Source organism: Drosophila grimshawi, unplaced genomic scaffold (assembly GCF_018153295.1).
Source record: "Drosophila grimshawi isolate 15287-2541.00 unplaced genomic scaffold, ASM1815329v1 contig_1377, whole genome shotgun sequence".
Lineage (NCBI taxonomy): Eukaryota > Metazoa > Arthropoda > Insecta > Diptera > Drosophilidae > Drosophila > Drosophila grimshawi.
The window spans coordinates 5,419,371-5,442,460 of NW_025062900.1; the positions used below are offsets into that span (position 1 = coordinate 5,419,371).

The 23,090-nt window shown below is 38.4% G+C and overlaps 1 protein-coding gene across 1 annotated transcript; it reads right to left on the reverse strand.

Annotated features, from left to right (window-relative positions):
- Positions 1 to 11,554: 11,554 nt before the first annotated feature.
- LOC6561965 (WD repeat-containing protein 82) lies at positions 11,555 to 13,263 on the reverse strand. Its single transcript, XM_001988993.3, has 2 exons — positions 12,892 to 13,263; positions 11,555 to 12,682 (listed from the first exon to the last, which is right to left on the reverse strand). Exons 1-2 carry the CDS (start codon positions 13,156 to 13,158, stop codon positions 11,690 to 11,692), a joined length of 1,260 nt encoding a protein of 419 aa, XP_001989029.1. The 5' UTR covers positions 13,159 to 13,263; the 3' UTR covers positions 11,555 to 11,689.
- Positions 13,264 to 23,090: the final 9,827 nt, after the last annotated feature.

Genomic DNA, 23,090 nt, shown 5'->3' on the forward strand with positions numbered 1-23,090 from the left:
CACACAGACACCCACTTGTACACACACTCAATTTAAAACTCATTTTGGAGTTGCAACTTTGTCGCCAATATTTTTGGTAATTTAATTTCATTTTCGTTGCAACTGCCAGCAAAAAGGCGTAAGCTAATCGCCAGAAATCGTTCTATGTGCAATTATTAATGAAAATGCTGGCAGTGGCGCAGAGTTAAACGAATTCTGAAGAGCTGCAAATGGGCAGACTCTGGTGATCCTGCACGTTGCACAGTGGCTCAACTAGATAGCTTTTGTGTTAAAAATTAATAATATAAAATTAAAGAAGGTTTTGGTATGAAAGAGTTAGATAATTAAACTGAAAACAACTTAGAATGCTCTCAACTAGAAGATGCTCTGCACACAGCTGTTAAAATTAAGTAAAATTGTTATAATTTAAAGTGTGTAGCCCTTAAACCCTCTTAGATTGACTTATTCATTGAGAGGAACATCAGTGCCGATGCTGATCAAGATGCTTCCCTTTTGCTCAACTTCATTCAACCCTACCTGCCCCGTATTAATGGGTTCAAGGTATAAATACATTTATTACATATTTTTTATTATTATCGAATACGACTTGTAGGAATAAAATATTGCTATTGTAGATATAATTGAAATTTGTGATTAAATAACCATAACTAATGGTTCCTATTTTCACTGTACACAGCAATTTAAATTGGCAATTGGATTTCTCGAGCAGGAACTGGAACTGCGGCCACTCATCGGCCATAACATTGGTTTATTTAATGGGCATCCACGCTGGGCCATGACTGCATTTTGGTGGCGCGCAGCTCATTAAGAAACCATCAGACCCCCAAAATGGGAAGCAGTTAACTGAAAACTAGGCATCTTTGCTGGCAGCTCGGCTCGTATATGAGCTTCGGTTCGGTTCAGTTGTGTTTCCAATGACCCGAGCAACGGGGGCCGAAAAATGGGGCAGAGTCAATGAAATAAAATCGGTGCATGCAAAGACTGCGAAATGGCTATGGCAAATGGAAATGCTCGTGTGCGCTTCTGTTTTATGCAAATTCAATTGTTTCCTGTTGCATTGCAAATGTGCATTCGAGGGCGGCGGGCATGTTGTTGCCAGCAAACCATCGCCATCAGCCATCAACAGCCAGCAACAGTCAAATGTCAAATTCATGCCGGCTGCAGTTGGATATGGATATCGGCAAATATGTTTGCCAAGTGCTTAAGGCAAAGAATACACAACATCATCACAACAACGGCAACCAATGCATATGCCAAACTTTTGAGGCTTTTCACTCGAGCACCGACCACAAAGCGAAAATGACAGTCAATTCACATTAACATCTTCAATTTGTTGAACAATTTAAGTGATCAAACTGTCTCCTACTTTGTTGCTGCAGATTAGTATTATTAAGTATGACTGGGATTGAATGGCACTTGCTATGAACTGTATTTCAAATGTTTTCTTAGCTGGAAATATAAATAACAAACCATACTTGAGAGCAGTTTTACCAAAATATTTCAATTTATGGACTTAATAAAATAGAAATTAGTAATTATAAGATTAAATATCCAAGGAGTTCCCTCCTCTCCCTCTCTCTCTCTGTCTCTGTATATATATATATATATATATATATATATTTCTCTCTCCTTCTGAATTGTACTTTTCTTTACAGAGTTTAATCCAGAGTATCAATCTACTGCTGAAGTGCAACTTTCTGCTTATAGCCTTGTAGCTTAAGGGCCTACAGCTGCTAAACAAAGTGTCGCCGGATTAAAGCCGCACTAATTGTTCAGTCATTACAGTCTGCAGCTCGTGTAACCGCAAAATCTGTGGCATACAGCAACGACAAGCAGCACAACACGAACAACAAAAACAACATGAGTCACACCACATACAAAAAGCCAAGCAAACAAATTAAGCGTCAATGACATGCAAGTTTAGACGCGCCCCCAAAAACCGCAAACACACAACACAGACACACACACATACATACTAAACACATGACTCCCTCTCTCTTTTTCTATCTCGCTCTCTGTCTCTCTCTCGCGCTCTCTCTTACTGACTCTTGCGGCTCAGTGGCGTGTGTGTGACAATTTGCATAGAAATGTGCACACAAAATAATAATACCTGCCAATAAAAATAATTGACAACTGACAGTAAAAATAAACAAACGCACACCACACACACCGACACACACAAACACACACAAACACACACACACCGACACACGTACAAGCACTAATACACACTACAAATGATGCGCTTAAGCAAACAAATATTAAATAAAATATGTGCTTGCTGCCAACGATTCGCTTAATACCCGAGTAAACTTTAAGCTGCCGAGCAGCAGCTGTCAAATGATTAGGGAATTGAAGGAGAAACGCTCACCGCACATGGCGTATGCTTAATAAAGTTTACACCTCACCTTGATTCGCTGTACGTGTGTGTGTGTGTGATTTCGGAATGTGCGCTTGTGTGTGTATGTGTGTGTGTGTGTATGCGGCTTGTGGCACGTGATACTCATTTTAAAGCGTGCTACAACTCTGCTATAAACAGATTCAGTTTATCCTGTAAAAGACTTCAAACGCATGCGAGCCAATCGACTTATGGCATTTTTCTGCTATAAATGAACAAAATACTAATGCAATAAACATACCTTTTCATTTCTGATTGACTTAAGGCAAATAAATATAGTTTGCTTCATTTTGCACCCGGTTCGAGTCTGTTAGCCAAATCAAACAAGTTGCAAGTTGTACAAATGGCATAAGGCAAAGAAAGCCAGCTTTCGTCTTCTCAATTCAGTTCCCAAATTATACATTCGCCAGTTGCTAAAGAGAAATTTAGATAGAGCTTCAGTTAACAAATGTTATTTATCAATTATTCATTTAGCATAACATATATTACTAACAATTCAATTAGAGAAGCCCCCTTTCCTCCTCTCTCTCTCTCTCTCTCTCTTTATTTCTGTCTGCATATTAAACGCATTTTAAAATCAACTATTTCAATTAAATAGAATGTTGTCGTTATCCTGACATCTGCTACGCCTTCCATTTAAGCCACATTGGCCACCTTCCATTAGGCAAGGCTTACCTCATACCTCATAAACGGCAACTAAGCCCACAGCTACACCTACGCCTTCAGCTATATTTATATCTACATCTAAATATACATGTTATATATGAAACTATAACTGCTTGCAGCTAACAAGGAATTATGCCGCATTGCTTTCACTCGCATACCGACCATCGCAGCGCACTTCATTTGCTCAGCACAACCACAACACACACACACGCACACACACACACACACACATACACAGCTACTTGTGCCCATTTGGTCATATTCACCCCTAACGCATTATCCACTCCCCTTCTTCTGCTGCTCGCTGGCTTAAAGTTAACAAATAGGGCTTAAAAACTTGCTGCGTGTTTGACTAGCCACGCCCACTCTACCCCCCACTCACTTCATGTGTGTGGTATGTGTGTGCGTGTGTGTTGTATACTGTTGCTACTTCTATGTTGGTTTAATTAGTTAACGCGCACATAATTAAAATATATATTCTGCAGATACTAGTGGATTCAGTTGCGGCAAAATTGCTTACTTTATTCTATTATCTTGGCAAAGTTTTAGTTGCAGTTTCAATTTGTATATATTTTTTAATGTAATATTTTTTTTATAGGTATTATTATTTAATTATGAAAAAGATTTATCTTTATTAATTTACCAAAGTTTTCATTGCAGTTTGGCTTGAGTTTTTGTACATTCTTTTATTCTGTAAGTAAATGTTGCTGGAACTTCATTGCTTTAGAAAATATTACAATTTTAATGTAATAAAATGAAAATTAAATTTTTATTTAAGAATATTAAGTCTTTAATTTGCTTTCACTTCATTTTTACTTTTATTTATATTGATTTTATTTCAATACGGGCAAAACGGCTAACCGCATTTAATGCCGCTTGAGTAATTAATTGGCTGCTTTTCCTTGTGGCCAAAAGTGTCACAGTGTCAGCTTTCTAATTGACATGCCATTATTGTAATTAAAATAACTCATACGCTACGTTGTTCAGCCAGACACAAGTAACCCCCTTGCACACACACCCGTCCTCCGTTGCAGCCTGTGATCAATTTCAACTTTTGGCTTCCTCTCATTGTTAGCACCAAATTTTGTCTGCATATGAGAATTTCTCCTAGCCATAAATCAAGCCTGCCTCGTGTGTCCCTGTCACATGAAGCTTCGCATTTATTTATAAACCCGCTAGAAAAAAATACCAACCAATAACGGAATTAGTTGAGTATATTTGACTAACAGTCATCCTGTTATAGGACTAAAACCTGCATTTTTTTAATTGCCTAGAAATGCGTTAGTTATTTGAACTATTTACTTCAGGAAACTTGGAACGATTAACTGGCAGTTTATTCTGTACAAATGTAACATATTTTACTTTATATGGCAATGGGGTGTATGTTATTACTTTAATTAAGTTTGATAGACTTGCAGGTTGCTCTTTACTTAAAATGTTGATTGCTTAAGACCATCAATTTTATTATATAATTGCTCACTTTACAGTGCAAAATCCAACTGATAAGTATTATAACATATAACCCTTCTCCTGCCTGTGACATGATTGCACACAATCCAAGCATACCCTTTATTATTCACTATTAATCTGCAAGATATTCGAAAATGGCAACATTGTCGGTCTGCTGGCGCTGTCATTTGTTCGAGTCTCGTTTTGATTTTTGTGGCAAAATAATTGTCGTTTAGGTAATAAAATTTGATTTATGTGCTCAGCATTTCACACACACTTTCACTTTCGCATTTATTTTTGATTTTAATGACGTACACCGGACCACGCCTGCCTTCAAGTCCAACCAGTATGTACCCCCTCCCAAAAAATAAATCACATTTTCATAGCTAACATAAAATGAAAATAAATATTAAGCGTTTTGGCCCGGAACAAACACAAAAAGCACCCAAAAGAACAATGACAAACCAAACAATAAGAACAATAATTAAGTGTCAGGTGGTGGTTTAATTCTCGTTTAATGCCACCTGTCTGGAGTTTTACTTTAATTACGGCCACTGAGGTGTCTAATTGCCTTAAAATATGAACTCACCGCCGGGCGGACAATGGCCAATGATTTATGCCCACATTTCACGGCGTAGACATAATATAAGAAATTTGATAGCTGTCCTAAAGTGTGCATGGCAAGTGTAATTGTAATCTAATCAAATCGTGGCAATCGATTGATTTTTAATTAAAATCTAAGGACAGCCAACATCAAACATTCCTTATACTCCTACACTCTTTTTCCATGTCAACTAATTCGTTTAATTAAACTAGTTCTGAGGGATTGGGAAAGCATCTGTGCTATGACTACAAATTTTTCTAGTATAGGTGAGCCTAGCCTTAGTCAAATATATACATATGGCAATCTAATTTATAGTAGATCTAGCGTATTCAATTAGTTGGCCAATGTTGAGTTGCACTTGGCAGGAGTGCCAGTTGTAAGAGTGTTGCCCACTGGCTATGTAAAAGTTGTGTTTGCTGTGTGTTTTTCAAATACTTGTATGCTTTGTGGTTCGAGTGGTTCCAGTGTTTCCAGTGGTTCATTTGCGTTCCGTTAGGGTCAACACTTGTGCTGTGAATTTTCTTTTAGATGCCACTCAAATGCATTTAGCAGACCACAACTAAATTGAATTTAATTTCATCACGTTGCACAGCTCTCTTTATGTTTAATTGCCACAAATATTGAGTTACAAGAACAGCATAAATTCTCAATAGCGGATGCTATGAGAAATTTCAATTAAATAATAGTTTACTGCGGTATTTAATGGGCGACAATTTGTTGGCGTTGGGCAAAAATCAGAGCAAACGACTTTTGGCCTCAATTTGTGCCGGGCGGGTCAACAACAAATTGGTTAAGCACTGCGTCACTGCAATTCTGGCCAACTGATCGCCCAAAGAGAATAAAAATACCAATTTTAAGCTGGCCAGCTGCACTAACAAAAACAAAAGTGTTTGACAGATTTGCCCAGTGAACCAACCGCCCAACCAACCACCCAACCACCCACATTGACAACATTTGCTGTGGCGCACAATTTTTCACTTAGTTTGTACAGCAATTGCATTTTGGTTCTTGTCGTCTTTGAAGCTCGTGTTTTTTTTTTCGTTTTGTTTTGCTTTGCATTGCTTTGTTTTCATTACGGTTCCGTTTTGTCCGGCTTCGCGCTGGCCAATCACGCATTTGGCCACACTGCGAACAGCACAAGCACACAAAGACAAAAGATAACGATTGATGGGCAGATGGCGCAGCAGAGCGAAGCACAGAGGAGCAGAGGCACTCGCAGTGGCAGTAGCAGCAAAGAGATTTGAGAACGCAAAACAAAAAGCATAACAAAACGAGCTGCTAAAGGCTGCGAGCGACAAAAAAAAAACGAAAAACAAAAGCTTTACAAAAAGCCAGCGTAAAACTTAAAATATTTAAGGGACAAATGATTGACTACATCATATCCAGCAGTACTATGAAAAAATTAGTACAAGATTAGGAAAAATGATTATTTTAAATTTTGAACATGTTTTTGGAAGACTTTAAAGTGATTTCTACTGCAGTAAATTATTACTTCGGTGACTAAGGTTTGTCTTATCTTTATTGTTAACACTAATTATAAATTCTACAATTTCTAACTTCAACTCATCCCTTATAAAATTTTCATAAGGAAACATTAAATTGATAAAGAATATACCCCATTTAGCTGAATGTACCTTGCAGGGCATAAAAATGAGAGAAAAACAAAATCGAATGCAATTTATTTTCTAGTTACTGTTAAGCTGATTGCAACTGCAATAGGGATAGCAATGCTGATGCCAATGCCAGGCCCATGGCGATGGCTGAAACCGTTGAGCTTTAAGTTGCAATGAAGCAGCTACCCCAAAACCTCCCCCCAACCAACTAGCGAACAGCTTTTCTCGACAAGCTATAAAAACAAATAAATGGAGGCATTGGCCAAGCCGCGAGTTACGCAGTTAAAGGCATAAAAGGTCACTTAAAAGCAAATCAACATGCCACTACTGTGTTTGTACATACTTGTTGTGCCACAGGGGGGTTGGGGGGTGGTGTGTGCTAAACGAAAACTTCCAATTACAAAAGGCGTGTCAAAATTGGAAAATCAAAGTTTAGAGCGGCAATTTTGAGTGGTGTATGAGTTGCTTGATTGAATGCCTGATTGACTAGACTGTCAACTGTTAGACAGAGAGAGAGAGAGAGAGAGGGAATGAGATATCAAGTGAAAAAGGGACAGTTAGATTGGCCAGTGGACAACTGACAAATCGTCACAAATGTTGCCCCAGACCCAAAACGGAAGGACAAAACGGTCGGTTAATTTGAGGCAATCACAATCCAAATTGAACCTACGGACAACAGTTCGAGTTGGCTTTGAATTGTTGCTGTTCTGCTTGTTGCTTGTTGTTGTTGTTGCTGCTGTTGCTGCTGTTTTTCTAACCATTGCCTGGCAGGCAGAGTTTTATAGTTTTCGGACAGCATTTTGCAAGGATCAATCAATGTTCCGCATTGCCTCAAAACTCATCAGCAGGCGTTGAAGCGTCCCAAATGAGCTTTTGAATGTTGACTACACTTGACCAAATTGAGGGGAACACCTCGGGTTGGCTATAAATGCTTTTGTATTTATTGCTAAATTAGTTTTGCTGAAAGTTTCCTGTCAAATAATTGAGCTAAACATTTGTGGAATATCTTGAATAGTCATAGCTCTGTCATTTAAATTTAATTGTTCTGCCTAAACAAGAAATATAAAATCAACTTGTGTGCAACTTTAATTGATTTGCATTTACTGGGTAAGATCAGTGTTCAATTTGATTTCATTTAAGCACTGACAGTGCAAGAATTTACCATCAAGTACTTGTTGAAAGCCACGAAAAGTTAATAACTGATCTGCAATTGCGATTCGCACCCAAATTGCTTGCTAATTTGGAAACCAATCAACGGGGCACAATTGCGGCACCAAAACACACACAGAACAAAAAGCCAACTGCCCAACTGTCCAAATATCCGCCCGTCTGCTATTTGGTGAACCACCAAAAACTGCCCATTAGCACGTGCTGTCCATGTCAATGCCTGAGCCATTTTATTCCAAGCGGAAAGAGGATGTTTTCGGGGATGAGTGGGAGAAGTCCTGGGAATTGCTGGTAACGTGCATGTAATTGTGTCACCAGGGATGGGCGGCCTAAGCCGCAAAGTTAAGCCGGAGCTGGCCCGTGGCCACTTTTGCTGCTGCCACTTAAAAATCCACTTAATCCCGGCGTCTTAAAAAAGCGACGCAAAGCAATAGCAAAATGGACGAAACTTGGCGAACGTCCTTCGTTCAGCTAGACTCCCTCCACAACTCCCCTCTCAACTAAGACTGTGTGATGTATTCAGACTGCAAGTCGATTGTTATTTTTACGCCCCAAGCGGAAATAGACATTTCTTGAGCAACTCCTGCAGTAACAACCCAAGACAACTTTGTCGAACGAAGGAGAGTCAAAGTCCTTTTTGAAGTCTCAAGGAACAAGTACAAAAAAAAAGATAAAAATGCAGAAAAATTAAAGTTAGTTTTGAGTTGTCGAAATTTTAATACCCTTGAGTTAATAAAAGGAAATGGCAATTTTCACTATATTAAGTACAATTTGAAGGACCTTTTTGGATGCAGTAGTTTACGATGATCGCTGATACCTCAAACTTTACTTAATCGTTTAATTTTGAACAATTTATAGGTTTGGATAGCTCCATTTTCATCAGCTATAATGGATTTTTAATGAATAAGAAACAATGATTCTCATCACAAACGACAAACATAAAAACGAAGCGAGATGGATGAACGCCTTTTGTTTAGCCTATTAATATAGACTTTATGATTTCGTATATAAATATGTATACTCATTATACCCGTTGGCAAAGGCTTAACAAACGGAGTAGTTCAATAATGCACAGTAAAAGTTTTGACGCCTATAAGTACCTCGGACATTCAAGCAGAGGTCATCAGGTACAAATGGTGGGTGACAAATGGCAAGTGAGGATCTGGGGTGGCTGACATTATTGAAACTGCCCGTACTGTAATTTAAAAGTTTAGCAAACAACCTCGCCGCTCCAACCCAACCCCCATCCAGCCACACTTGTAGGGCATTGAGGTCGAATTGATTCTTTATAATAAGTATGGATTGTAGTCGACTTTAAATCACTTTTATTATAATACCCAACTGACCTGCTACCCAACTTTCTCTGCTTCTGCTTCAGCTTCAGCTTCTTCTTCTTCTTCTTCTTCTTCTTATCCCTCCTGCTCCTTTTCTTGGGCTTGTTCGCAGCGATGCATGCAATTGATTGGACTCCTCAAGTACAACAACGCAAAATTCCCTTCAATAATTTTCGACTTTGACTACGAAGTTTTACAGAAAACTTTTCGCTGTTTCTTAGCTTTCATACTTCATAAAAGAGCAACGGGCCATGCTCATGTTTTCCCCCTTCCGCGTCACCTGCACCTCACCATGGCCAACCCCAACCCCTCGAATTAAAGGCAAACAAGATTTGCGAGCTAAGCCCAAAAAGAAATCCGCTTTTATTACCCCAAAGAGCAGCGCATTAAATATTCTTGCGTCATTTCACAATAACAGTTCTGGATAGGTGGAGTGGCTGAAGAGGCCAGTTGGTTGGTAAGGGGGAAGGGAGAGGGGGGGAATGTTAAGTTTGGGATTTTGTTTTACAATTTGGTCACGCTCTGCTTTTCGTTTCTTTTGCGATTCTTGTGCACCTTTTAATTAATTTTACTATGCCTGAGAGCGTGCGGCGTTGATGCGCTTCAAAGGATGCTGAGCAGCAACAACAACATCAACGACAAAGTCAATAAGAAGAACAATGGCCCACTAATTCTAATAGCGATGGCAATGGCAAATCAAAATGGCGACACGCGCGCTTCCGTTTCCGCCAATTGCAGCAAATTTGTCGCAAGCTTCTTAATTTGTGATTACTTACCCTCGACTAGCAACATTTCTTGCTAATTAACGTAATCAATATTCTTGTTATAGGTTTTCCATCTACAACCTTCATTTCTTTCTATTCCCTTTATTCATCGTCTTCTTCTACTTTTTCCAAAAACTATTCAAAAAGATTGAGTTTTGGAACTGACAGCCATTTGGCACGTTTCAACATTGAAATTTAATTCGATTAAACGTTGCTGTTATGCAAATGTATCTTTTGCGTATGGATAAAAATAAGCTGAATCCAAATCCCAAGGGATTAAAGATACTTATTACAGTTATGTGATTGGCAGTCTCAATTGCCTTTGGGTATATTTGAGCGCTTATTTAGCTGGATATTAGATTGAAATATTAAATTGAAATGTTGTTTGAATTTATTCTTATCTTTGATAACATTTGTTTTATCTGAATTATTTCATATGCAATTTCTTTAAAATTCTTAGCCAGATATTTAAATAATAATAATATTACATTAAAAGTAAAAGTTTTTAAAATGTAATATATATTTTATTTTACTTCTGTAGTAAATTGCAGTTCTAATACAGATAATTTTAAGTAAAAAACTTTAACACTTTAGACCGCTAACTTCCTAGCAGTTTGAACTGTTTTCAACAGTCCTGTAAAGAGAACTTTCGTGATAGTCTTTTGACCATTTCTTCAACTAGAGTTTCGAGCAGCTTTACGCAAAAGTTTAAGAACAATTTGTGTGGGGTATTTCATTAATATAACAAAAAAAAAAAAAAAAATGGGTGGCAAAAATTGAATGAAACGCTTGTCAGAATAAAGGGTCTCGAAGGCAGCCAACTGTGCAATTCACTGGCAAAACTCGACAATTTGTCTATCTCAAAAGTAAAAGCTCTCAAGTTCTACTCCTTGTTTTAGTTCATGTTGTTGTTATAACTCTTGTAATGCTCCAGCTGTGAAGTGCTGCTGCCAGTTTTTGGAACTTTGCCGACCAGTTCTGCAATGCAATTGCACAACTTCCCAGCAACTGGAACTTTACACTGCTGTATGCACTGTTGCCCAAGTCCAAATCCAATTCCAACTCCAAACTCCAACTCTAGATGTGTGAATGTCTGCTGATTGATAGCTGGATGTGTGTATGCGTATTTGATAGAGTTGCAACTGTGACCGAGTCGTTGGGATTCACAGTAGAACACATGTTACAATCACATTTTAACTATGGGAAGTATATTAATATTTCTATTGGGAAGTATATTAATATTTCTATTGGGAAGTATATTAATATTTCTATTGAAATAATATCGTGTTTATTCAAGCCAATCGATGCTGAAGTCTCAAAATTTATAATCAACAATGTCCATAAGTCTCTTATTAAATATATTTTCACAAGCAGTTTGGAAAATAAGTCTGAGACGAATAGGAGCTCATGAAAACTCTAAAACTTGAAGACCCTTTGATTAGATTTCCAATGAAATTTGTTTTAAATCGGTTATCTTGTGTTCATCAAAACATAAAAACTACGGCTATGATTATGCAGTAAATGTTGACGACTTTTTTATATTTATTAATAATATGGCTTTGAAATTGAGTTACATTTTTATTGATTTTATTTTAAGGGATTCTTTCAGTTATTCTCTATTCAAACTCACTGATATTTGTCACGGTCACTGAGAAGTAAGAATATCTTCCATCTCTTGCTAGTTCTTCTCTCGTTTAGTCATCATCATTTAGTTCACCCTCCTCGGGGCTGTCATCTTCATTCCGTTGCCAAACAGGATGCCAGAAGCGACGCCTTTGCCTTATGGCCGGCGGCGGAATACAAGGATATCGCTTTGGCATTGGCCCGAAATATCTGCGTGACGAGAAGTTGTTGATACGTTGCTGTTCCTCCTCCTCTTCCTCATCATCATCATCATCATCTTCACTGTCATCCATGGTCGTCAAATCTATGATGGGCGTGATCTTGTGTACCACTGACTTCAATTTACGTTTTCCTTCGACTTGTTGCTCGTTGTTTTCATTTGTTTTGGATAGCCAGAAGCGAGTCATCGAATCGCTGGTGACAAACATCGTTTGCTTGGGATTGAACTGTAGACATCGCACTGGCTCCAGGCTATTGCTGTGAAGCACCGCTACAGTTTGACCACATTCAGCACTCCAAACATGAACTCGTCCCTTGTCCACGCCGGCTAAAACGAACTGGGAGTCGGGCGTGTAGCAGGACTGCGTCGGCAGACGAGATTCATTTTGGTATCCAGTGTAGTCGAGATGGAATCCACCATTGAAAGCATTCACACTAAAACATCCAGAGTAATCTGTGCTCACCATTAGGGTTTTGCCATCGGGCGCAAACTGCAACTGCGTCCATTTGGCTTCTTTTTTCAGCTTATAGCCAAATTGTTGGCATGGCTTCGAGCTCAACATACGCACATCGTGGACCTCAATGCGTTCATTGTCGCTGCTGGTCGCAAAGAGCAAGCCATCGGGATCGTAGGCCACTAATGGACTGTGTAGATAATCAAAATGTTGCGTATATTTGGAGCTGCGTAAATCCCATATATAGACACGATTATCCCAACCAGCACTCAAGAATTGATGCTGACTGCCGGGCTGAAAGCAAAGGGCTCTCACCCTCTTTGTATGGCCACTTAAAAGACGCACATGCTTGTGTCTATTCAAATCCAAACAGCGTATTGCATAATCCTTCTAAAAGTTTTAAAATACAATTCAATTGCATTTGTTGTTGAGACTTTTGGTAAAAATCTCTAAATTGTTTTAAATTGTTTCCTTAAAATAAATTGTTTCCATAATAACTTATTAATCATCTTTAGTTGTGCTTTTAAATATACCAAAAAATTGTATTGTTTTATGAAAACTCATGATCGAAATTCTACCCAAATTGATTTTCGGCTTACCTTTGTGGAGCTGTGCAACAGTCGATGCTTCTGGTGGGTAAAACAAATCAATTCTGAATGAAATCGTCGCATATGCACCTGAGACAACTTCTGTAAGCTGAGGCAATCATATAAACAGAGGTTTTCATGATCACAGACTGCCAGAAGTTCTCCATCGTCTGAGAAACACATTGAATACTTCGGCTCATCCGTATCACGAAAGATCCGCTCGACGTCAAATTTTTGCATTTCTTTGACTGTAAGATTAATTTTCTTGTTCAACTCCATGTCGAATCTAGTTGCTACAAGTTCAACTTGTTTTCATTGGAATAACCTTTAATGACATCCGAGTCGTTGACTACTTACTTCTTTTATATTGAATGTAATTTCACTGACTGCTTGAGGCAAAAATAAGTTGTTAGCCGCATACTCGCACCCGCCCACTTCAACTTAATTAAATGAATTCTATCTAAGTGAATGTCACGCCCAGCAAGAACGCCCAATGTCGCAGCTGGTTGCTGTTGCATTTTACATAATTTCCATTTTGTGGTTTCTCCTTCTCTTCCTCCTCCTCCTCCTCATTGCGTCTCATTAGAGAGCCTGAAAAATCGACTGCCGAGTTGGCAACGCAGCTTGGCTTTAGCTCCCCTTTCTACCCATCCCACTTGTTGACCAAATGCCAGCAGCTTGTTATTTAGGCCGATTCGCGTCATTAGTGCAGCAGCCGAATGCGACCAAATGTTGCCATTTGGCTTGTTGGCAGATAGTCCTTGTAGCAGCTCCCTAGACGAAAATACAAGCCCCCTGAAGATGGCCCAAATTGGACAGGGCGAAAGTTTTTGCGTTGGCAGCAGCTGTCTGCTTGAGAGTAAATAATGAAAACTGCAAATTGTTTATTTTCTGCATTCTAATTACAAAATTTGCTCGCTTGTGAAAACTTATCAACATTATTTATCAGAGTTACGAACGTTTGTTATTTAGACTCTATATACTACATACTATGTACTACGTAAAACATTTCTTATTCATCCACTTTAAATTCAATATAAAACAATGTAGTAAAAAATAGCAAATGGATGCATTCCTCAATTCGACACCACCTTCAACTTAATGCAAATTTCAGCGACATTAGTTCAGGTGTTAAGACCTGAACTAAACTCCAAACGTTTCCTTGGCAAATATCTGTAACAAGCCCAGGCCCAAGCCCAGGCAGTGGAACTGGCTCGCTGGCAAATGAATGTAATTGTAATGTAAGCGGAAATAAGCGCGGCTGATGCTGTCGTTGACGTTGCTGTTGTTGCTGTTGTTGCTGTTGCTGTTGTTGCTGTTGTTGCTGTTGTAGGTGTAGCTATTTTCTGTTGCTGTAGCTGTGCGCATTTTAATTAAAATTTATAAGCCTTGGCTGGGGACTTGGCTGACTGGCTGGCTGGCTGACTGGCTGGCTGACTGGCTGGCTGGGTCGGATATCAAATGCTGGAGCCCAGCCAGCAAATGTTGCCTCATGGCGTGGCGTTTTAAGCTTTTAAGTTGCCGCGGATTTGCGAAGCTATGCGTGCGATTTTATGTGAAAATCAACTGCGGTGCGCATAAATTAAAAATCAAGCTACAAAAACAGAAAAACACTCACACAAATTCGCATAGAATTCCTTTGTGTGCATCATTTGTAATTAATTTGCATCATTAGCTCTTTGCATGTCATTTACATTATTCCACATACTAAACAGATACATGCTTATATATAAAGAGTGGCCACAATTTACGCATTTTGCGGCTTTGCCAGTCAAATTCAATTAATTTATTTTAACCGATTATTTATTTGGATGTATATTGCGCATTTATAATTGTTTTCGCGCTCAAATAATATTAATAAAATCAATTAGGATTTCTTTGTTATTGCTTTTAACCAAGAACAAACAAATTTTTTCATAATAAGTGACACTAACCCTATGGACATATTTAAATATTTGTATATTGGTGCATATTGCTGACATAAACATTTACAATTATGTAAATATTAAATAAACGGATAAAAATTATGAAATCTTCCACAACATTAATTGGTGAACTGAATTTATGAATTAAGCATATTTTTTATTGTTGCGGTCAATTTAAGCCGATTAATAAATTGTATATTCATTATTTTTTATTGAATGTATGAATTGTTAAAACATATGTATAGCTTTAATGATATCTACTTTTATTTGTAGCCTTTACTAGCACACTCGAATAACTGTTTTGGCTAAATAAATGGCATGAATTGGCACTCGAAATTACATCTCTGTTGGCCAAGAGTTTGGTCAGCTCTTATTTGGCAACTGTTTATTGATATTTTATGCGCCATTTTGCGCTGCAAAATTGCACTAATTGCAATTTTAGGCACGTCCAATGAACACTCGACATTTGCATAACATGAATTGCCAATTTGATTGTTGCCAGACAACCGACCCATTAAAACAGATTCAAATTTTCGGATGGCAAAGCAAAAAATATGAGAACTAAATATTTGTGCATTTGATACTCGATAAATGGGCTAAAAACAGGCATGAGAACTTTCTGTACAAGCTAAAACCAATATTCAGCTTTAATTGTAGATATCTGTGCTTCATAAAAGTACACATTTATTTATTAATATTGTAGTGAAAATATATAGTATTATGCTTTATAATTCCTCTGAATAATGGGTTAATTATAATTTAATTTTTAGATATTTATGAGTATAAGATGAGTATAATCATAACTTATTTATTTAGCTATGAAAAATAATTAGCAAACCACAGATTATCTTATTCTTAAGATTAGGTTTCAATTAAATAAAATAACTGGGTATTAAAAAGTCATTTAAATATTTTTAGCTGTACAAGTTTGTTTGTATTCTTGGATACCTTTGACCTACTAATATTCTGAAAGGATATCTGCTAGCTATCTAACACATGGCAAATGGTTTGGTTGCCTTGCTGTACAAAATTTAATTGAAAGTTGTAAAGCTGTTATCGATCAGCTCAACTCAAGATTTGTGCTTGAAAATTCTTTGAAAAGTACACAACATGAAAAGTGATTTTTACTGCTCATGTTGTTGTTGTTGTTGCTGTTGTTGTTTGTCATTTGAGCCAAAGTGCACTTTGTTGTCAAGTGTTGTATGAATTTTTTAAAAGCGCATCAGTTTTACAAGAAGTTAAGGTAAATTCGCTTTGGGTTGAATATCAAGTTTATTACGGACTAAAGGCTCAAGTTGACAACCAGCTGAAAATTTGTTGCAAATTTCTCAATCAGAGTTTCAAGTCGAACTGGCTGGGTGGATGTCAACAAAGCGTAGGTTTTGCGTTGTGACAAGAACAGCCATAGCAACAACACCAACAACAACAAAATGAACAAAAAACACAACAGAAATAACACATTGCAGTTCACACGCCAGCAAAGTGAATCAAACCAAAGCCAAAGTTCAAACACAATTTCTACAAGGTGCATAAGCATGTGCACTGCAGCTCAGTGTGTGTGTGTGTGTGTGTGTGTGGTTGTGTGTGTGTATGTTTTTCATTGTGTGCGTGCCTTATGCGTTGCTCAGTCAGCTGCCTGGCACCTTTGAAATTGAATGGGCGCCACCTCACATGCCGTAAAATAAGATAAATGACACAAGTGAGCCATATCAGCAGCCACAGTCGGAACAGACAGCTGCTTGCAGTTCACAGAGAGAGAGAGAGAGAGAGCGAGATAGACATAGACGGGGGTGAAGAAGTATGGCAGGATGGTGGCCAACAGTAGACAGACAGGGTGTCTGCCATCTTGAGGCCTGCAGTTGTCAGCCGGCACAGTCGCATGCAATCGTTCACCGACTCCACCTCCTGCTGCGCCCCGCTCGCTGTCTTGGTCAACTTTGCATTTGATTAAAAGCGGATATAGCCCCTGTGACGAATCGCACACTCAACTGGAAGAACTGTGTTCAACTTTCAGGCATTCAACTGCATTTCACCTTTAAATGTAGGCCTCAATGTTTGCCACGTACACATTTATAGTTTAATGCTCAGCCAAAAGTGCCAAAAAAAAAAATAATTTTTATATATACACAGAGAAAGTGCACTCGTTATATTAAATGAATAAATAAAATTTAAATGCAGAAAAGAGAACAAAGTGGAATTTCCGTAAATGAGTACAACAAGAAGGCTTACTGGTTGTTAAATACCCTAAGAAGATTGTGGTTACCAGTCTTATTGAAAATTTCATTGGAATACAGCTCTTGTGAGAAAATTTTACATATTTTTAAGTACATAAAAAAGTTGAAAGGTTTTCATTATTCACACACACTCAAGTTTTCATACATTAATAAAAAAAATATGTAATTAATTATAGTTTATTTCTATTCCTACAATAAAAACAAATAACTATTTTATACAAACTGTTTCTTTTAATTAGAAGAAAATTGCATTCCTCAAAATGTAAACATTTCGCCTAACATCACCTTCAAAGTGATGATAAAAACAGCCACACAAAAACTATGATAAAAATGTTTAGACCATTGTTGTCAGTTTTTGTCCGTCAGGCATTTATGTGACCCAGAAGTGTATCACAATATTACACTGTGTCGGGCCTTGAGCAGAGTACTGTGTGTTGTTTTTGGGTTTCAGGTCGACTACGGTCCTGTCTCGGAGCTTGGGCTGCTGTCCTCGCTCGCATCATCATACAAAAAGTAAACACGCGATGCGATGCGATGCTATGCGATTCGCTCGGCCTGACAGTGGGCATGAGAATTTATTACATTTGTTGGGTTTGTCGAGTTTGTGGTGTGGAGGCGACGGTCGCTCTCAAGTGCGAATCCATTGCGCATTAAATTTGTTGGCGCTGGTGGCAAACGCAGTGCAACGCCGGCCAATCCTCTGCCATCTCCAGCCATCCAACATAAAACTGACAAAAGTTGCGCCAAGGCAAAAGTTGCTGGGCGCCATTGCAACAATGTCCAATACTCAGCACATAAAAATTATACGTACCAAAAACTGCGAAATATAGCGAAAAAAAAAATGGGTAAAAGAAACCACCGAAATAAATGCCAACGCATGGTTGAAATGTATGCGAGGATGGCCATGGAGACACCATTCATTTATGCTCCTCATATATCGCATCGTATGTATCACATGTATATATGTATGTATGGTATATAGGTGGGCAAGCGCAAATATATAGCTTTTAATATGCATAAATTGCACTTATTTTATTTCGTTTCATTTTGAAGCAGCCCACAAGCGACGGACGGCAGTTAACGTTAAATGTGATTACATTGTGTCGACAGCTGAATTCACTACTTAAAGCAGAAGGACATCAACTGAAAATATGAAAATATAATTTACTGTTTCTCAACTTTTTAGAATGAGCTGTCAACTTAATTGAAAAGCTTTTGAGGTTAAAACGAGTGCTAAGTTGTTGCGTGTTAATTGATTTGCAAATAACTTTTATTAGTCTATGAAAAATTTGTAGATATGCAAATTGAATAAAGCTTAATAAACTTGTAGGGCTACCTAAATATAATAAAAATAAAACTTCACACAACTTAGCAATTGTATTTAATGGAACAAGAGCTACTCGAAGGATTTTAAAATAATTGAAAGAGTAGCGCTTAACTGACGCTCTGACCATGACCATTATGCGACTGCAATGGGAGGGAAAAAAATATATATTCATATATATAATCTTCATAAATTTGCAGCAATAAGTGAAATGAAAAAGCAAAGCTGACAAAAGTTAAGAACTAAAGCGGCTTGTGCCCCTGAGTCATAGTCAGAGTCAGAGTCAGAGTCACATTCAGAGCCATTGTCAGCATCAACATCAGCATCAGCGTCAGCGTCAGAGTCGAGAGTCCGAATGCCAATGCAAAGGCGGCTCTTTTGCTGAGTTGCCACCCTCCCTGTAGACTCTTCGCTTCTCTCCGTGTGACAGCTCGCTTGATAGACCCGCCTTCTGTGGAAGTGCTCACATTTTTCAATGCAACTTCCAACGTGTGTGTGTGTGTGTGCATGTGTGTGCGTATGTGTGTATATGTGTGTATATGTGTGTATATGTGTGTTTGTGTATGACAGTAACTCCCGCGAAGCGTTGACAGTTGTCAATGTTATTAGGGACATGTGGCATGGAGCAAAGAAAACCGAAATCAACCCGTCGAGAGAAGACAGTGGCACCAAAGTGCAAATAAAATATTCAGTTTTTCAGCCATATTGATATGTGTTAGTAAAATCTAATAAAGCTGAATAACAAACACAAAAGTTAAGCAAGCAAATTAATTCTTTACTGTTATATACTATGTAATAAAGCCACTTTTACAGGCCAGAATTTCCCATTTTTGAGTGGCATTTGCTTGATACTTTGAAAGGCAATGCAATTGAATTTTTCTAGATTAAAGCAAGATTTGTTCAAAGATTTTTTATTCTGTATTATTAATCAAGAAAGCAAAAAGTTTTACTAGCTTAAGTCTCAATTTTACCCATAGTGCAGTGGCGCAAGTCGGAGTCATACCTATCCCAATAACAAATTGTTGGAATTATTTGCCAACACATTCTCCGGAATTTCCGCTCTCTAATTGAGCTGCGTAAAGTTAACTGTATGTTCAAGAAACAGATACGATTCGATTCGCCCAAAGCTAAACAACATTTTCATTTACTGACGACCACATCCATTGACCAAACGTGAAACAGCTTCATTCACTGTTTGTACAGTCAGTCTTGGCCCTAGACCAAAGGGACATGGGGATGAGCTACACGAGAGTAAGCCAGAGCTAACTGCATGCTGCTCGTATTTGCTGATTGTGTAACAAATATTGACAAGGCCGAGCTGAACTGGCCTAAAAACCGGACTTGGACTTGGACATGGACTCGGGCATGGGCGGGGGGCCAGTCGGATTGACTGTCCTTCCGCAGGGACATTTTGTGCCATATCATGTTCCATGTTGACGCACCAGCACAAAAGCTAAAATTATATTTAAAAGTTTGCAATTTTCTTTCTTTCTCTCTCTCTCTCTCTTTTTTTTTTTTGCTGCTCACTCTCTAGCCCCTTCCTTTGGTTTTCCCATTCGCTGGCTTATATGTATGGGCATGCCACGTTATTTACTTTTGTGGTCATTGAGCGGCGTTCGGGGGCCTCGAAAATCCCCAAAGTTATAATTCTTAAAGTTTTTATCTTTCGCCCACACACACACACACACACACAATCCGCAGCGGGTTCAAGTGGGCGTATACGTAATATTTAAGTTTTACACACATACGTATATATAAATATATAAATTAAGATTTAATAGCAGCGTCGCTGCTCGCATAATTTTAGCATATTTATGATTTATGATTGCACAGACATGTCATAAAATCAAGAGCATTAGTAACTTTGTAGCTGTCTATTCTCGTTTGGAGCTCGCTTAATATTCATTTAATTTCGCGAACGAAGTGCTAATGAAAATCTTAATGCGCCACAGTCAATAACAATTGGAAAAACCCATTGGGGTGCTGCCAACGAAAATTCCGATGACTTTTGGGTATTTTCAATTTTAATTAAGTAACCGACTGACGAACTGACTGACTCAGCCTGAATCTTTGGTCCTACGGCTTACTCAGACTGCTGTTAGGCGATTTATGTGGCAACAACAAAATGGCAATTTGTTAAGCTAATGATGCCATTTTTCGGAGCAAATTACCCACCTGACCATGGCCAGCGGTCATCTAACAAGCAAATAAACAAACAAACTTCCAACACACACACACACACACACAAAAACACATACAATGACACACACAGTTCCCCAGGCATGTGTGTTTGTTTATATTGCGCTCGTTCCGACTTGATTTAGAGATGTGTGTCACCTCCCACTGGAACTAGTTCCTTTGATTGAATCTCCAACGGGACTTAATTGCTTATGAGTCAATTTTGTTGTGGCAAACAGTCCTAATATATTATGTTGTATATATGTATAAATAGGTGTGGCATGGATTTTAATCAAGAAAACAAATTAAGAACAATATTTTTTCGATTTACATGCACAAATAAATTTGTTCAATGATCTCATAAATCTTTTGCAAATATACAATTCCTTAAAAACAATTGAATTTCCACATGATCTAGTCAACAAAAGCAAATACTACTGAACGAATTTAACTAATTCAATCATTTCAATCCATTGCTAGTTGAATAAATTGAAAGAGTATTTGCATTTTAATAAGAAAATTGAACTAAAGCTTCCACTAAATTAAATCGGATCTATGAAATTCGACCAATTGAGTTGGCTGCCCTAATGGAACCATAATCATGGTCAGCACTCGCATTACGTATACGTGTAGTGGGTCAACAAGTTGTGCCAAGTCAGCAAAAATGTGGTTTTGCTTACACAAATACTTACCTGTCATAAAAGCAAAGTACTTCAATACTTAGCCACTGCTTGTGCTTTGACTTCGCTAACAGAGGAGGGGAATAGTAGTGGAAGAGAAATAGAGATAGAGAGAGAGAGAGAGAGAGAGAGAGAGAGAGAGAGAGAGAGAGAGAGGGGAGAATGAGGGGAGAATGAGGCGTTTGGTCCTTTGGTATATTTGGCTTTGCTGAACAAATTTCATTTTAATTAGCGCCACGTTGCACTATGCAAGCAATTCGAAAATCAACGCAACTGTTGCCAGCAATAAAACACCCACCCAAAGTCTATTCAGCATTTGAGAAGCCAAAATGGCAGCGTAACATGAGATAGAGAGAGAGAGTGGTGAGACATTGGAGCATATAGGGATTTAAGAGCAATTAAACGGTGTAAGGTATGCAGAGAAATAGGCAGCGTATAGATGGGAGGGGAAACACTTGTCTCGAAGCTAACCAAGCAGAACACAGACACCACCCAACAAACAACCCGACAACCGACAACCGACAACTGACTATGGAGACCAGAGTAATCACCGTTCCCAATTGGCTGTCGCTGCTGCTGCTGCTGCTGCTGCTGCAACTACAACTGCAACTGCAACTGTTGGCTGCGTTTGCAAATCCCAGCTAAAGTGCAACATGCCAATGCACATGATGTGTTTAATGCTTAAATTCTTGCTAATTCCATTAGTCGTCTGCCTGACTGCATTCCACTTTCTCTCTCTCTCTTTCCCTCTCTATTAGTGCATTGCTATTTGTGACCAAAGTGGTGCAATGCCGCCAACAACACCAACAACAACAACAGCAACTGACAGCGAAATCTAAACCAGACACTAACCAAAACGGAACGTGCGCAAATTAATATTATAGTTCGACGTTATTTTGACACGGACCAACTTTGGCCCTCTACAAATGCCACTCTCCGAGTCCACCGCCAGTTTTAAACAGGATCTACAAATTGGCACATTGTTTGCCCGCTCAACTAGTAGTTTTTGGCAAACAGAGGTTGTTGCTGCTAAACAAACAGAGACTATGTTGCCAAGGGCAAAATAAATGTAGCTTAATCGCTATACACAATTAGCCAAACATTCTGCCAACAGATAAATTAAAACAATTATGTTAAGTTGGCTAATAGCTGGCTGTTTAGATACACAAACAAACAAACAAATTTGTCACTGCGAACAACAAGCAAGCCAGGGCTTAAAGATCTATTAAGGATACCTTTTAAAAATTGTTATTTTAGGTAATAAAAATTATAGCAAGTTTCGTCACATAATTTAAAATGAATTTAAAATTTTTACTAGTTGCGAGTGCCATTAAAAATTTATCGCAACACATTTCCTTAATGCATTTCCAAGCCGCTTGTCAAACAAATGCCTGCAGTATAAACGCATTATATTTTTGCTAAGTAAATGTACCGTTGGTGGGAGAGGTGGGTGGGGTGCTTCATTCAGTTAACAGCGCCGTCGCACCGTAGTTGCCACTTTTCTATTTATTTGCCCATTAACGCTCATTTGTGGTTATCAGGTAAATTGGATAAAAGCCAACGTAGCATGAAGCCTGCTACAAAACACACAGCACAAGCCAAAATACCAGAAAGCAGACAGCAGACAGGACACCTGGCTGCGGCATGTCCTTGCTGCCGGCTGCCGACTGCTGCCGGCTGCTGGGGCTGCTTATCTTCAAGTGTTTGTTGCAACAAACAACAAACCAAACCAAAAATGAAGGTTTCACATTCCACTTTCGGCTTAGACGCGAAACTTTTTTTTGGCCATATTCATTTTGTGGCGCGTTAACGGCCACAGTCATTAACTTTTTTTATACTTTGCCTACCTCAAACTCTGCTTCGCCTTCTC

Coding starts and splice junctions, on each gene's coding strand:
- LOC6561965 (XM_001988993.3), bottom strand. CDS start 13,158: ATGGAGTTGAACAAGAAAATTAATCTTACAGTCAAAGAAATGCAAAAA. Junction 12,683..12,891: donor TGTTGCACAGCTCCACAAAG/GTAAGCCGAAAA, acceptor TAAAACTTTTAG/AAGGATTATGCAATACGCTG.